Source organism: Scyliorhinus canicula, chromosome 13 (assembly GCF_902713615.1).
Source record: "Scyliorhinus canicula chromosome 13, sScyCan1.1, whole genome shotgun sequence".
Classification (NCBI taxonomy): domain Eukaryota; kingdom Metazoa; phylum Chordata; class Chondrichthyes; order Carcharhiniformes; family Scyliorhinidae; genus Scyliorhinus; species Scyliorhinus canicula.
Genome location: NC_052158.1, coordinates 30,651,416 through 30,665,520, shown reverse-complemented (window position 1 = coordinate 30,665,520; position 14,105 = coordinate 30,651,416). Strand labels below are relative to the sequence as shown.

Genomic DNA, 14,105 nt, shown 5'->3' with positions numbered 1-14,105 from the left:
AGGAAGTGGTAGTGTTCAGCTGTAGTTCATGTATGCGGTGACACACTGGTTAGCACTGCTGCCTCACAGCTCCAGGATCCCAGTTTCAATTCTGGCCTCAGTTGACTGTGGGGAGTTGGCACTTTCTCCTCGTGTCTGCGTGGGTTTCCTCTGGGTGCTCCAGTTTCCTCCCACAGTCCAAAGACGTGCAGGTTAGGTGGATTGGCCATTCTAAATTGCCCCTCAGTGTCCAGAAGGTTAGTTGGGGTTCCTGGGTACGGGGATAGGGTGGAAGCATGGGCTTAAGTCGGGTGCTCTTTCCAAGGGCCGGTGCAGACTTGATGGGCCGAATAGTCTCCTTCTACATTGCAAATTCTACGATATAGAGGGAGTGAACTCAGTAGATATAATTCACCTGTCGAGGAACTGTTGGTGTCCAGCAGTAGTTCATCGGTACAGGAAGTGAACTCAGCGTGACACAGTTCACCTGAACAGGAAGTGAACTCAGCGTGGCACAGTTCACCTGAACAGGAAGTGAACTCAGCGTGACTTCACCATACAGAAGTGAACTTGGTATGATACAGTTTACCTGTACAGGAAATGAACGCGTTCAGCCATAGATCACCTGTACAGGAAATGAAATGTGTGATACAGTTCACCTGTACAGTAAGTGAAGACATTTAGCCACAGTTTACCTGTCTGGAAAATGAAATCAAAGTGATATTGTTCAACTGTACAGGATGTGAACCCAGTGTGATACAATTCAGCTCTCCAGGAAGTGGAAGTGTTCAACTGCAGTTTGCCTGTACAGGACGTTAACTTAATGTGATATAATTCACATGTTAAGGAAGTGAACTCAATGTGATACAGTTCAGCTATACAGGAATTGAAGACGTTCAGCCATAGTTCACCTGTACCGAAGTAAGCTTAGCGTGAGACAGTTCACCTGCGCAGGAAATAAAGGCGTTCAGCCGTAATTCCCCTGTACATACTTTTCCTGTATAGGGACATGCAAGATTGACAGAAAAGAGGCATTTTTACAATCTCAAAACAACTGACCACTCTCTCAATCTGTCACAAGGTAACATTCCTGAGTTTAACAGAATGAACAACATCTGGGATTAATCACAGAACAAAGTATGATGACAATGTCCCTGTACATAATTACATAATGGATCTGGTGGGTGTGTCTAGGTACATCATAACATTTATAGTGAGTGTTCCCAGTTAAATTGTGTCGGTGCACCATGTGTGCGTGTGTGAGTGTGTAGCATCATAGTCTTCATGGTATGTGTTTCTGGAGTGTTGCCTAGTGTTTACAGTGTATGTATTTACGCTAAGGGGTTGGTTAGCTCAGTTGTAGTATGGCAATAATGTGGTGCAGAATGATTCCAATGGCATGGGTGGCTGCCTCCTTGCCTTGTCCCATGCTTTACGCAGAGTCATGCGCCTCCAACTATATAATTACTTCTCTCTCTCGCTCTCTCTAATCGAGCAATATCTATGGTCCTTCGTGCACTCTGGCTAATCCATTACATCTGTCACTTTTCAGTGTTCCTGGTGTATGTGCCTGGTTACATTGCAGTATAAGGTACATTGGCTTACATCAGTGTCCATGGTGCATATGTGCATTGTTGTTACAGTTGGCAGATTGTTACACCCCCACAATTTCTTTGTGTTCCTGGGTTACATCCTAGTATACACAGCATGTGTGTCCAGTTACAATATCATGTTCACAGTGGGTGCACTGAGGTTGTTTTTCCCTTTGTTGGAGGGATCAATGACCAGAGGGCTTAGATTAAAGGTAAGGGGCAGGAGGTTCAGAGGGGATGTGAGGAAAAGCTTTTTCACCCAGATGGTGGTGGGAGTGTGGAACTTGCTGCCTGAAAGGGTGGTGGAGGCAGAGACCCTCACAACATTTAAGTAGTATTTAGATGTACACTTGCAATGCCAAGGCATACAAGGCCATGGCCCAGGTGCTGGAAAATGGTATCAGAATAGTTAGGTGGTTGTTTTTGACTGGCAGAGATGCAATGGGCCGAAGGGCCTTTTCTGTGCTGTAGACCTCTATGCCTCTATGGTGTGTATACATAATTGCATTGTAATATTCCTTGTGTGTGTGTGTGTGTGTGTGTGTGTGTGTGTGTGTGTGTGTGTTTGTGTGTGTGTAGGGCAGCGCAGTGGTGCAGTGATTAGCACTGCTGCCTTACAGCGCCGAGAACCCGGGTTCAATCCCGGCCCCGGGTCACTATCCAACGTGACATTTACACATTCTCCCCGTGTCTGTATGGGTCTCACCCCCACAACACAAAGTTGTGCAGGGTAGCTGTACTGGCCATGCTAAATTGCCCCTTAATTGGAAACAAATGAATTGGGTACTTTAATTTTTTTTTTTAATTCCTGGGGTTGGACTCTCCGCCGGCGGGATGCTCCATTTTGCCGGCAGCCTGGTGGTTTCCCGACGGCGAGGGGCTGCAGCACAATGGGAAACCCCATTGACTCGCTGGCGTAACAGAGCATCCCGCCAGCAGGGTAAAACAGAAATGTGGTGCGGCAGGGCAGAGAATCCAGCCCCTTGTGTGTGTGTATATATATATATATATGTGTGTGTGCGTGGGTTACATTGTAACATTTGTGGTGCTTGCGGCCAGGGTACATCGTGGTGTTCACATTCCGAGTGCTCAAGTTACATTGCAATGTTCACAATGCATGTGTCCAGATTGAATCATGGTGTTGATGCTGTGCGTATCTGTGTTTCATTGCAATGTTTGTTTTGCGGATATGAGTTCACACTATCTGTGTGTTTCAATGCAACTTACTGTTTGTGGGATGAACACATTATGAGTTACAACCATTTGCAATGGCTGGACAGGGTGGCATCATCAAGTAGGCATGGAGGAAAGTCAGTGATCCATGTTTTAAGGATGTGGGACACGTTGACTGGATTGACAATCTTAAGTGGACCATATAACCATGGAAACAGAATCACTGGGGGAAGACTGAAATGAACACGAATGTATTTTCTTAGCCCCATGCTATTTGAAGTCTACATTGCCTGTCTTTTGACGTATTATAATTTTCTGTTCATATGTACGGAATGTAGAGAGTCAGCATATTTGAATAAACCGCTGTTTCTCGCCATGAGGGTAGGACGCTGAAGTTTGATACCCGAGTTCTTACTGTCGATCACAAACTCAATGAAAAAGACTCTTATAAATAAGTATATCGAAGTGGACTGAATGATTTGACTCGGTACTCATGCTGGATTGTATAACACAAACGTGTTAAGACCAACTGTATGGTCCTGTGGTTCTCACACTGATGTAATTTCAAAAATATTAAACTAAAATAGATCAGAGCAGTCCAACATGTGTGCCCAGGTTAAATGTCAGTGTTCATGGTATGTAGCCAAATTACGCTGCAATGTTTATGGTGTACGTTTCAGGATTATACGGTCATGTTTACCCCGGTCACACTGTAGTATTCATGGTGTACCTACTCAGTTACATAATAGTGTTCAGTGTGTGTATGTGTGCAACCAATTACCTCATGGTGATCTTGGTATGTGTGTGTGTGTCTGGGTTACTTTTCCGTGTTGACAGTGTATCCCCAGGTTACACTGCAGTGTTTTGCTGTGGGTACGTGGGTTGCATTGTAGTTTTGACAGCATGTGTGCCCAAGGTAAATTGTAGCATTCACGATGTGTGCCCGGATTACATCAGCCACATGGCACACACCCAGTTCCACTGCAGTGTTTATGGTGTGACTGAGTTGCATTGTAGTTATTACCGTGTGCGTGGTAAATTATCAGACTGCAGATCCGACAGCCAGTACTGAGTGAGCAGAAATTTCATCTAATTAAATATTGGGAACAAAGAACAAAGAAAATTACAGCACAGGAACAGGCCCTTCGGCCCTCCCAGCCTGCGCCGATCCAGATCCTTTATCTAAACCTGTCTCCTATTTTCCAAGGTCTACTTCCCTCTGTTGCCGCCCGTTCATATACCTGTCTAGATGCCTCTTAAATGATGCTATCGTGCCAGCCTCTACCACCTCCGCTGGTAAAGCGTTCCAGGCACCCACCACCCTCTGCGTAAAAAACTTTCCACGCACATCTCCCTTAAACTTTCCCCCTCTCACCTTGAAATCGTGACCCCTTGTAACTGACACCCCCACTCTTGGAAAAAGCTTGTTGCTATCCACCCTGTCCATACCTCTCATAATTTTGTATACCTCAATCAGGTCCCCCCTCAACCTCCGTCTTTCCAACAAAAACAATCCTAATCTACTCAAAGGATGAGGCCATTTATTTTGGACCCTTCATTAGAAACCCTAGCTCCCGAGTTCATCCCTCTCTCTGGAAACAGACTATTAGCGGGATTTTAACTCGCTTCCACTCACACTCCCTTACTACCCAGTGCTCACTGGCCAGCGTTGGCTCCCAGTCAAGCGAAGACTCGATTGTAAAATTCTCACCATTGTTTTCAAATCCCTGCCTGGCCTGACCCCCTCCCCATCATTGTAATTTCCTCCAGCTTTGCAACACACCGAGATAGCTGTGTCTCTCTCGTTCTGGCCTACTGAGCATCTCTGATCTCTCATCGCTTCACCCCTGGTAACGTGCCTTTGGCTTTCTTGGGCACTCGGTTGTGGAATTCCTTCCCTACCTCTCCTCGCCTTGCTGCCTCGCTTTCCTCCTTTGATACTCCTTAACACCTACCTCTTTGACCAAGCTTATGGTCATCTGAAGCTATGGGCAGGATTCTCCAATCGACAAAATCACGTTCGGCGATCGGCTGGGGAATCCCTGTTTCTGCCGGAATTGGGGGCGGTGCTGCTTTTGCGATGCTCCGCCCCCTCAAAAACAGAATACTCATGGAGTACACCGCACGCCGTATGGGCAGCCTCAGGGCGTCACCCGAGACCCTCCCCTGATGCTCCGTCCCTAATGGGCCGAGTTATGAGGGACATGTGTGCTCACACCATTCGGGGACCTCGGCTGGTGGCAGCGGACTGAGTCCAATGGCGCCATAGTTGGGGGCGGGTGGTGGTGTTGGGGTTGAGCTGTTCTGCTGGCAGTGGGGGTTCAGCAGGGGCTGGAGGCACTGGTGTGGGTGGCCCAGGGGTGGCGAGGCTTGCTGCGTGGGGGCAGGCCGGATCCGTGCACGGCCGGCGCCATGTTGTATGCGCAGCAGCAGAAAGCCGCTGCCATGCGTGGCCACGGACCCGGCAATTCTGCGGCCGTATCCGCAGGTAAAGCCGGGGGCTTTACGCTGCGTGGCTGCCAGCGCCCCACCAGGCGGAGGATCATTGCGGGAGCAGCGCTCACTTTCTGGCCGTAAGACCAGAAGGATCCTGTGGTCTGTGGTCCCGAGATCTTGTGCTGACAGCTAATGGCTCTTTGTCTACCTTACCTAAACCCCATTACGAATCAAATCTCTTCTCAGCCACTTAGCTCCAAGGAGAACAATCCCAGCTTCTTGGATTCAATAGCCCTTCATCCCAGGAACTATTCTGGTGAATTTCCTCTGCACTCTCTCAACAATGCCATCCAGTCTGTATCATCTTTCCCTATCCCATCTGCCAAAATGTATTACCTCACACTTCTCTATAATAAATTACATCTGCTACTGTGTGCCCACGTTACACTGCAGTGCTCGCAGTGTGTGTGCATGTGTAACGGAGTTACATTAGAATAATAATCTTTATTATTGTCACAAGTAGGCTTACATTAACACTGCAATGAAGTTACTGTGGAAAGCCCTTAGTCGCCACATTCCGACGCCTGTTCAGGTACACAGAGGGAGAATTCAGAATGTCCAATTCACCAAACAGCATGTCTTTCGGCACACATGGGAGGATACCAGAGCATCCGGAGGAAACCCACGCAGACACAGGGAGAACGTGAGGACTCCGCAATAAACAGTGACCTAAGCCGGGGATAGAACCTAGCATGCTGCCGCTGTGAAGCAACAGTGCAAAGCACTGTGCTACCGTGCCAACACCTCCCAGAGGAAATCCTTTCCCACCAGTAGTGCAGAGTAAAAGGAACATATTAAATCAATAGTTAGTGCTCAGGAATCACACACAATGGTTGTAGAACAAATCACTGAATCATAGGACACGATTAAAAGGCCACACTGAGCCAGAAAAGCAGCTTGCCGCAGCGCAGCGTGGCCGATAAAAACCGGGAGACCCCACTCCCGGGATCTACCAGCTCAGTGCAAGGAAAAATGTCAGAAATTTGGAACACGCTGCAAGAGAATGATCTTTGCTCACAAATATGTGAGGTTGAGGGATTCACTGCCAGGTTAGTGTTGAGGCAGAAATGATATCAACATTCAAGATTAGGGTGGAGAGACAATTGAAAGAAAAGGTGTTTAAAAGCTATAGAAAAATGTCTATGTGATACCATGGATGGCCCATCCCACACTTAAAACTTTTCTCAGCAGTGGGGAGTGGAACTTGCAGGACGGACTGCCTCCTCACAGATCGGGGTGCTATTTTGAAAGTGAGCTTGAGGATCCCCCACATCCCAGCACACAGACAATGCCATCCCCTGAACACATGGGTCTGGTTTAGCTCACTGGGCTAAATCGCTGGCTTTTAAAGCAGACCAAGCAGGCCAGCAGCACGGTTCGATTCCTGTACCAGCCTCCCCGAACAGGTGTCGGAATGTGGCGACTAGGGGCTTTTCACAGTAACTTCATTGAAGCCTACTCGTGACAATAAGCAATTTTCATTTCATTTCATTTCACATGACCACCCCCCCCCCCCCCCCCCCCCCCAAGAGAGGACACCCCACTATGGAGTTGTTGAGGGTCCCCCCATTTTCAGGCACCCGCACCCTGCTTTACAGGCCCACCATCCTCCTTTCAGGCTTTCCCCCGCACTTTCAGGACCCCATTTACACCCCTCAACCTTTTTGAGACCCCTTCCTTCCCCCACCACCCTCTTACCCTTCATATCAACCAACCCCCCCCGCCCCCCCTTTCTTGGACATGACTTCCCTCAGGCCCTGACCCTTGGTACTGCTAGCCTGGCACCCAGAAAGTGCACCCGAGCACCTTGGCAGTGTCAACCTGGTGGCCGCTGCCAGTGTGCGCAGGTGCCAGGGTGAGTACCAGGGTACTGGCCTGCCCTTTCCCTGATCACCAAAAGGGCTCCAATAGCCTCCTAGATGTCCGAGTGGCCATCACAACTGGTGTCCGCTTGTGGAGTACTAATCTGCGCCCGGTTCAGACCTTGGCGGAGCGGCCAGTGACTTCTGGGTGCCGGGTGAATGCGGCGTCGGGAGATCTGGATCACGACCAGCGAGGGCGTGATCGAGATCAAGCCAGGCGCCGCAATTCGGCTACTATGATTCTATGATTCATGACCGGCCCATCACGAAGCCCAATTTGGGCCTCTCCCTGGGATTCACCCATCACACCCAGATTCGGGCCAGGCGCAACAAGATGGATGAAACGCGCCCCTAATTTTTACAGAAATGCTGCCTGTGCTTGAAGGGTACCAGCCCTTTTTTCTTTGAGATGGGAGATGGACCTTGTGTCATTCTTACCATAGTTCATACACCTAACAATGGTTATAAAAATTCATTCACTTGATGTTGACAAGAGTGGCGTTTCTTGCCAATCCCTACCTGAGCTATGCTGTTGGTTGTGGATCTTTTGATGGGATCACTGATGGTGATTTGATACAATGAGGCTTATTGGTCCAATTGAGCAGGTATGCAAGAATCAAGCACATTGGTTGGAGCCTGGAGTCATTTATGGGCCATACCACGTAAGGGCAGCAATTTCCTTTTCTGAAGGACTTTAGTAAAACAGTAGCACGGTAGCACAGTGGTTATCACTGTTGCTTCACAGTGCCAGAGACCTGGGTTTGATTCCTGGCTTGTGTCACTGTCTGTGGATTCTACACATTCTCCCCGTGTCTGCGTGGGTTTCCTCTGGGTGCTCCGATTTCCTCCCACAGTCCAAAAAGGTGTGGGTTAGGTGGATTGGCAATGTTAAATTGCCCTTCGTGTCCAAAACGTTAGATGGGGTTCCTGGGTTATGGGGATAGGATGGAGGCATAGAGCTTAAGCAGGGTGGTCTTTCCAAGGGCCGGTGCAGAGTCGATGGGCCGAATGGCCTCCTTCTGCACTGTAAATTCTATGATCATAGAGTTTTAGAGTTGGATTAGTGGGTTATCTGGGAAAATTCACAGTGTGTGCATTGAGTTACATCGTAGAGTTCAGATTGTGTGTCTTGTGTAACATTGTAGAGTTCATCATGTATACTGGGTTATATCGTAAAGTTTAGAGTGTGTGCCTGTTGTGTAACATCATAGAGCTTAAAGTGTTTAGGTATACGCGCCCGGGCTACATTGTCATGTTCATAGTGTGCACAAAATTCCATTGTAATGTTCACCCTGTGTGCCCAAGTTATATTGCAGTGTTTTATACACAGTTACATTGTAGTGCTCACCATGTGTGTGCCCCTGTAGCATTGTAGTTCCCCGTTGTGAGCACGCAAGTCACAGTGTAATAATCTTTATTGTCACAAGTAGGCTTATATTAACACCGCAATGAAGTCACTTTGATTGTTACCAGTGCCAATTGCTAGTCAGAGTAGGAATGATAGGTTGAATGCGTAGCTTGAGAGATGGTGCAGGTGGGAGTGATTCAGATTTTTGGGACACTGGAACCGGTTCTGGGACCATTACAAATCGGATGGTCTACACCTAGGCAGGACTGGAACCAATGTCCTGGAGTGTTCTTTGCTAGCACTGTTGGGGAGGGTTTAAACTAATGTGGCAGGGGGATGGGAACCAATGCAGGATGTCAGAGGGCAGCAAAGAGGGCATAGAAACAAAAAGCCAATAAGGAGAAAAGTGGAAGGCAGAGAAATAGGTTGAACTGGATTCATTTCAATGCAAGAGGCCTAACGGGCAAGTCAGATAAACTCGGGGCATGGATGGGTACATGAGACTGGGATATTATAGATATTACTGAAACAAGGCTAAAGGAGGGGCAGGACTGGCAGCTCAATGATCCAGGGTACAGATGCTATAGGAAAGATAGACCAGAGATAGGAAGAGAGGGGGAGTTGCGTTTTTGGTTATGGGCAGCATCCCGACAGTACAGAGAGTGGATATATCCAAGGGTTCGCCCACTGTCTATACTGGTTGAACTGAAAAATAAGAATAGTGGGATCACTTTGCTAGGACTGTACTATAGGCCCCCAAATAGTCAGCGGAAAATCGAGAAGCAAATATGTAAGGACATTGCAGATAGCTGCCGGAAAAATAGAGTGGTACATGTAGGGGACGTTAACTGGGACAGCCATAGCACTAGGGGTTTGGATGGAGAGAAATTTGTTGAGTGTATTCAGGAAGAATTCCTCATTCAATATGAAGATGGCCCGACTAGAGACAGGGCAAAACTTGATCTCCTCTTGGAGAATAAGGAAGGGCAGATGACAGCGGTGTTAGTGAGTGTTCACTTTGGGACCAGTGACCATAATTCCATTAGTTTTAAGATAGCTATGGAGAATGGTAGTCCCGGCCCAAAAGTTAATATTCTAAATTGGGGCAAGGTCAATTTCAATGTTATTCGGTGGGAACTTTTAAAAGTTGATTGGGAGTGCCTGTTTATAGGCAAGAGGACAGCTGGGAAGTGGGAGTCTTTCAAAAGGGTTTTAGTTAGGTTTCAGGGTGAGCACATTCCTCTTCGAGTGAAGAGTAAGGCTGGTAGAAGTAGGGAACCCTTGATGACTCGGGATATTGAGGCCATGATCAAAAGGAAGGAGGAGGTATATGAAATGCATAGGCAGCTGGGATCAAGAAGATCTCTTGAAGTGTATAGGGCTTGTCGGAGTAGAGTTAAGAAAGAAATCAGGAGGGCAAAAAGGGTACATGAGATTGTATTGGCAGATAATGGAAAGGAAAATGCAAACAGGTTAGACAGAGACATAAAATGCAAAAGAGTGACTGGGAGAGGGTAGGGCCTCTTAAGGATAAACAAGGTCATCTATGTGGAGATCCACAAGGGATGGGAGAGGTCCTAAATGAATATTTCTCGTCAGTATTTACTGTTGAGAAAGGCACGAATGTTAGGGAAATTGGGGAACTAAAACGTGATAGCTTGAGGAGTGTACATATTATAGAGAAGGAGGCGCTGGAGGCATTAAATAGGATCAAGATAGATAAATCCCCAGGACATGATGAAATGTATCCCAGGATGTTGTGGGAGGCTAAGGAGGGAATTGCCGGCCCAGTAGCGGAGATGTTTGAATCATCGACAGCCACAGGAGAGGTGCTTGAAGATTGGAGGGTAGCAAATGTTGTGCCCTTGTTTAAGAAGGGCTGTAAAGATAAGCCTGGGAACTACAGGCCGGTGAGCCTTATTTGTTAGAAGGTATTCGAAGGGACAGGATCTACAGACATTTAGACAGGCAAGGGTTAATTAGGGAAAGTCAGCATGGCTTTGTAAGGGGAAAGTCATGTCTCACGAATTTGATTGAGTTTTTTGAAGGGGTAACCAAGAAGGCAAATGAGGCGAGTGCGGTCAATGTTGTCTACATGGACTTGGTCAAGGTACCGCATGGTAGGTTGTTGCAAAAGGTTAAATCTCACGGAATCCAGGGCAAGGTAGCCAATGGGATACAAAATTGGCTGGGCGACCGAATGGTGGTTGTGGAGGGTTGTTTTAACGAGGAGCATAGATAAGGTAGATAGTCTACATATTTTCCCAAAGATAGAGGTATCTGGAACTAGAGAGCATAGGTTTAAGGTGAGAGGGGCAAGATACAAAAGAGACCAGAGGGGAAATTTCATCACACAGAGGGTGGTGAGCATCTGGAACGGGCTGCCAGAGGCAGTGGTAGAGGCGGGTACGGTTTTGTCTTTTAAAACGCAGTTACAGTTACATGGGCAGGGTGGGTATAGAGGAGAATGGGCCAAATGTGGGCAAGTTGGACTGGCTTAGTGATAGAAACTGGGCGGCATGGACAAGGTGGGCCGAAGGGCCTGTTTCCATGCTGTAAACATCTATGACTATGTCACTCTAAATCCCCTTGTCGCCACATTCCGGCGCCTGTTCGGGTACACAGAAGGAGAATTCAGAATGTCCACTTCACCTGACAAGCATGTCTTTTGGGACTTATGGGAGGAAACCGGAGCACCCGCAGACACAGAGAGAATGTGCAGACTCCACACAGGCAGTGATCCAAGCGGGAATCAAATCCTGGCGCTGTGAAGCAACAGTGTTAACCAATGTGTTTACACTGGACTTTTAATGCAGTGCTTACAGTGTGTTACATCGTAGCGTTAAATCGCAGCTGTGCGGCTTCAGGTAAAATGCACCTGGGCTAAATCACCCTTGAAGTGTCCCACACAATGCAAATCATACTGCATATACATGCATTCAGAACACTCCAGGTGATTCACTCACTCCGGTGAAATCTGGTTATGAGAGCCAGGGTTAACTTATAGATACACTGCAGCAGTGAGTAAATTCATTCACATTTTAAATACAAGAGGTACATACCTGGGGTAAATAACAGTACCATTGTGTCTTCATCGCCAGCAGACACTGCAAGGAGTTCCTCCCTCGGTCCCCAGTTGTGCAACAAGGAAGCCTGGCTCAACATGAAGGGCTGACTCCCTCCCTTCCACCTTCGCCACTGCAATCCAAAACAATCAGACACACAGCCAGTCCAAGGTGTAAAGCTATCTCTCCTCCGAAGCGGACTCACTGTCGACGGTCAATCCCAGCTGCTGCCAACACTGTTTACTTCCCCTCCTCCCGCAGCATCTGTGCTCTCCAGTGTAATAAAAAAAAAGCAACCACAGGCACATTCACAAGGGCCTATTCACCCAAACTTTGGGAGTGCACGACCGAGCCAATGGAAGGATCCCAACTGCGGAAGGAGGGAGGGACTGATCAAACTCTCTCAGACTATTCGGAGACAGGACATGTCTCAGCAGGAGCTCTCTCTCTCTCTCACATTCTCTCGCTTACTTACTCCTCTCTATTTCTCCGCATTCTCTCTCTTACTCACTTTATATTTTCCCCCATTCTCTCTCTATCTCCCCCAATTCACCATCTCATTCTCTCTCTCCATTTCTCACTTATTCGCTCTCAATTTTTCTTTTTTTTCCATTTTTTGCATTCTCTCTCTTATTCCCGCTCTATTTCTCCCTATTCCCTCTCTTACTCCCTGTCTATTTTTCCCCATTCTCTCTCTTACTCCTCTTTCCATTTCTCGCCCATTCTCTCTTACTCCTTCTGTATTTCTCCCCATTATTTGTTATTCCCTGTCTATTTCCCCCATTCTCTATTACTCCCTCTCTCTAGTTCCCCCATTCTCCCTCTCATTCTCTCTTAAATGTTCCCTCTTTCCATTTCTCTCCCATTCTCTGTCTTTCTCTTATCCCCTCTCCCTAATTCTCCCCTCTCCCTCTTTTTTCTTCTGCTTTTGCCCTCTTAAAACTTTCAATATTTCTCCTTTGACTTTCTTTCTCTGTCCCTCTTTCCCCTTGACATAGTCCTTCTCTCCCCCCCCCCTTGACACACATACAAACACACAGACACACACTGTCTCTCGCAGCCTCTGACAAACTATCGTGCTTATTTTGAAACACATATTTAAGGTATTACTTGTGTTGTGAGTGACATATTTTCTGACTGACTGGCCTGCCTGCTTAATCCATTCCTATCTGGTCTATGCAGTGAAGTTATGAGGAATTTAAAAGAGTGAGGTGCTTACGTATGTAGGTGCAGCAATGTTTAAATGGGTTGAACTTCCTCGGTGGGAAAAGCCAGTTCTAGGCACAAAGGTCAACCCTCCCCACAACACCAGCACCCCACACCGCCCCCAACTCTTTTTGGGGGCTGGTGGAGTGTGCAGGAAGCATTCGTTGAAAAGACATTTTGTTACACCAGTCCCAAGCACAGTGCAAGTGCTGCAAATGACAAGGGGCCCCGTGCCCACTGTCTCTCTCAGGCACCATCACAGGGCAGCACGGTAGCATTGTGGATAGCACAATCGCTTCACAGCTCCAGGGTCCCAGGTTCGATTCCGGCTTGGGTCACTGTCTGTGCGGAGTCTGCACATCCTCCCCGTGTGTGCGTGGGTTTCCTCTGGGTGCTCCGGTTTCCTCCCACAGTCCAAAGATGTGCAGGTTAGGTGGATTGGCCATGATAAATTGCCCTTAGTGTCCAAAATTGCCCTTAATGTTGGGTGGGGTTACTGGGTTATGGGGATAGGGTGGAGGTGTTGACCTTGGGTAGGGTACTCTTTCCAAGAGCCAGTGCAGACTCGATGGGCCGAATGGCCTCCTTCTGCACTGTAAATTCTATAGAAAAAATAAAAAGCTATGAGAAGCAAGCCAGGAGGAGCCAATCAAGTGGGGATGCTTTGTCCTGGATGGTGTCGGTGCCTCTTCAGTGTTGTTGGAGCTGCATTCATCCAGGCAAGTGCCAAAGGCTAAGCTAGCATGTTGGATTCGGTGGTATACCTCTTCAGAAATGTTAACATTTGGGGATGGCTAGCTTCCCACAAGACGGGAAGGCCCAGTAGTCAGTTTGATCAGCAGTATCCTTCATGATTCCCACAAACTTCCCGCATGGCAGGGACCCGGGTTTGATTCCAGGACTTGGGTGACTGTGTGCAGTTTGCACGGTCTCCATCGTGTCTGCGTGGGTTTCCTCCGGTTGCACCGGTTTCCTCCCACAATCCAATGTTCTGCAGGTTGTGGATTGGCTCTGACAAAATTGCTCCTTAGTGTTCAAAGGTTAGGGTTACGAAGGAGTGGGCCTAGGTCGGTGCTCGATGGGCTGAATGGTAGTATAGGGAACCTACGATTCTTGGAAGCTGTGAACTTAGGGTAGGAAATGTAGCATTACAGACACCTAGCCTGATGTCAGGGTTAGGTAAGTTGCACAGGTAAAGTCCAGCATGACCTAATGCTTGCAGCACCTCTGAGGGAGTATAGCCATGACTTAGTAGACTTGAGTCAGAAAGTGGTGGGTACAAGTCCCATTCCAGGACTTGAGCACAATGACACTCCAATACTGAGAGAGTGCTGCACTGTTAGAGGTGTTGTCTATCAGATGAGATGCGATCCATCTTGGAGAT

General features: G+C 47.7%; 1 protein-coding gene across 5 annotated transcripts in view; it reads right to left on the bottom strand.

The window, feature by feature from the left end:
* The window catches only part of LOC119976771 (ral guanine nucleotide dissociation stimulator-like), a 182,477-nt gene that overhangs the window by 79,132 nt on the left and 89,240 nt on the right, over positions 1-14,105 (bottom strand). Inside the window, exon 2 of one of the 5 annotated variants that reach the window (XM_038817528.1) lies at positions 11,513-11,648. The exons of the other annotated variants lie outside the window; for them this stretch is intronic. Coding sequence (XP_038673456.1) covers positions 11,513-11,545 — 33 coding nt within the window. The 5' untranslated portion in view covers positions 11,546-11,648. The remainder of the gene's footprint in view (positions 1-11,512; positions 11,649-14,105) is intronic. 5 annotated transcript variants of the gene reach the window in all.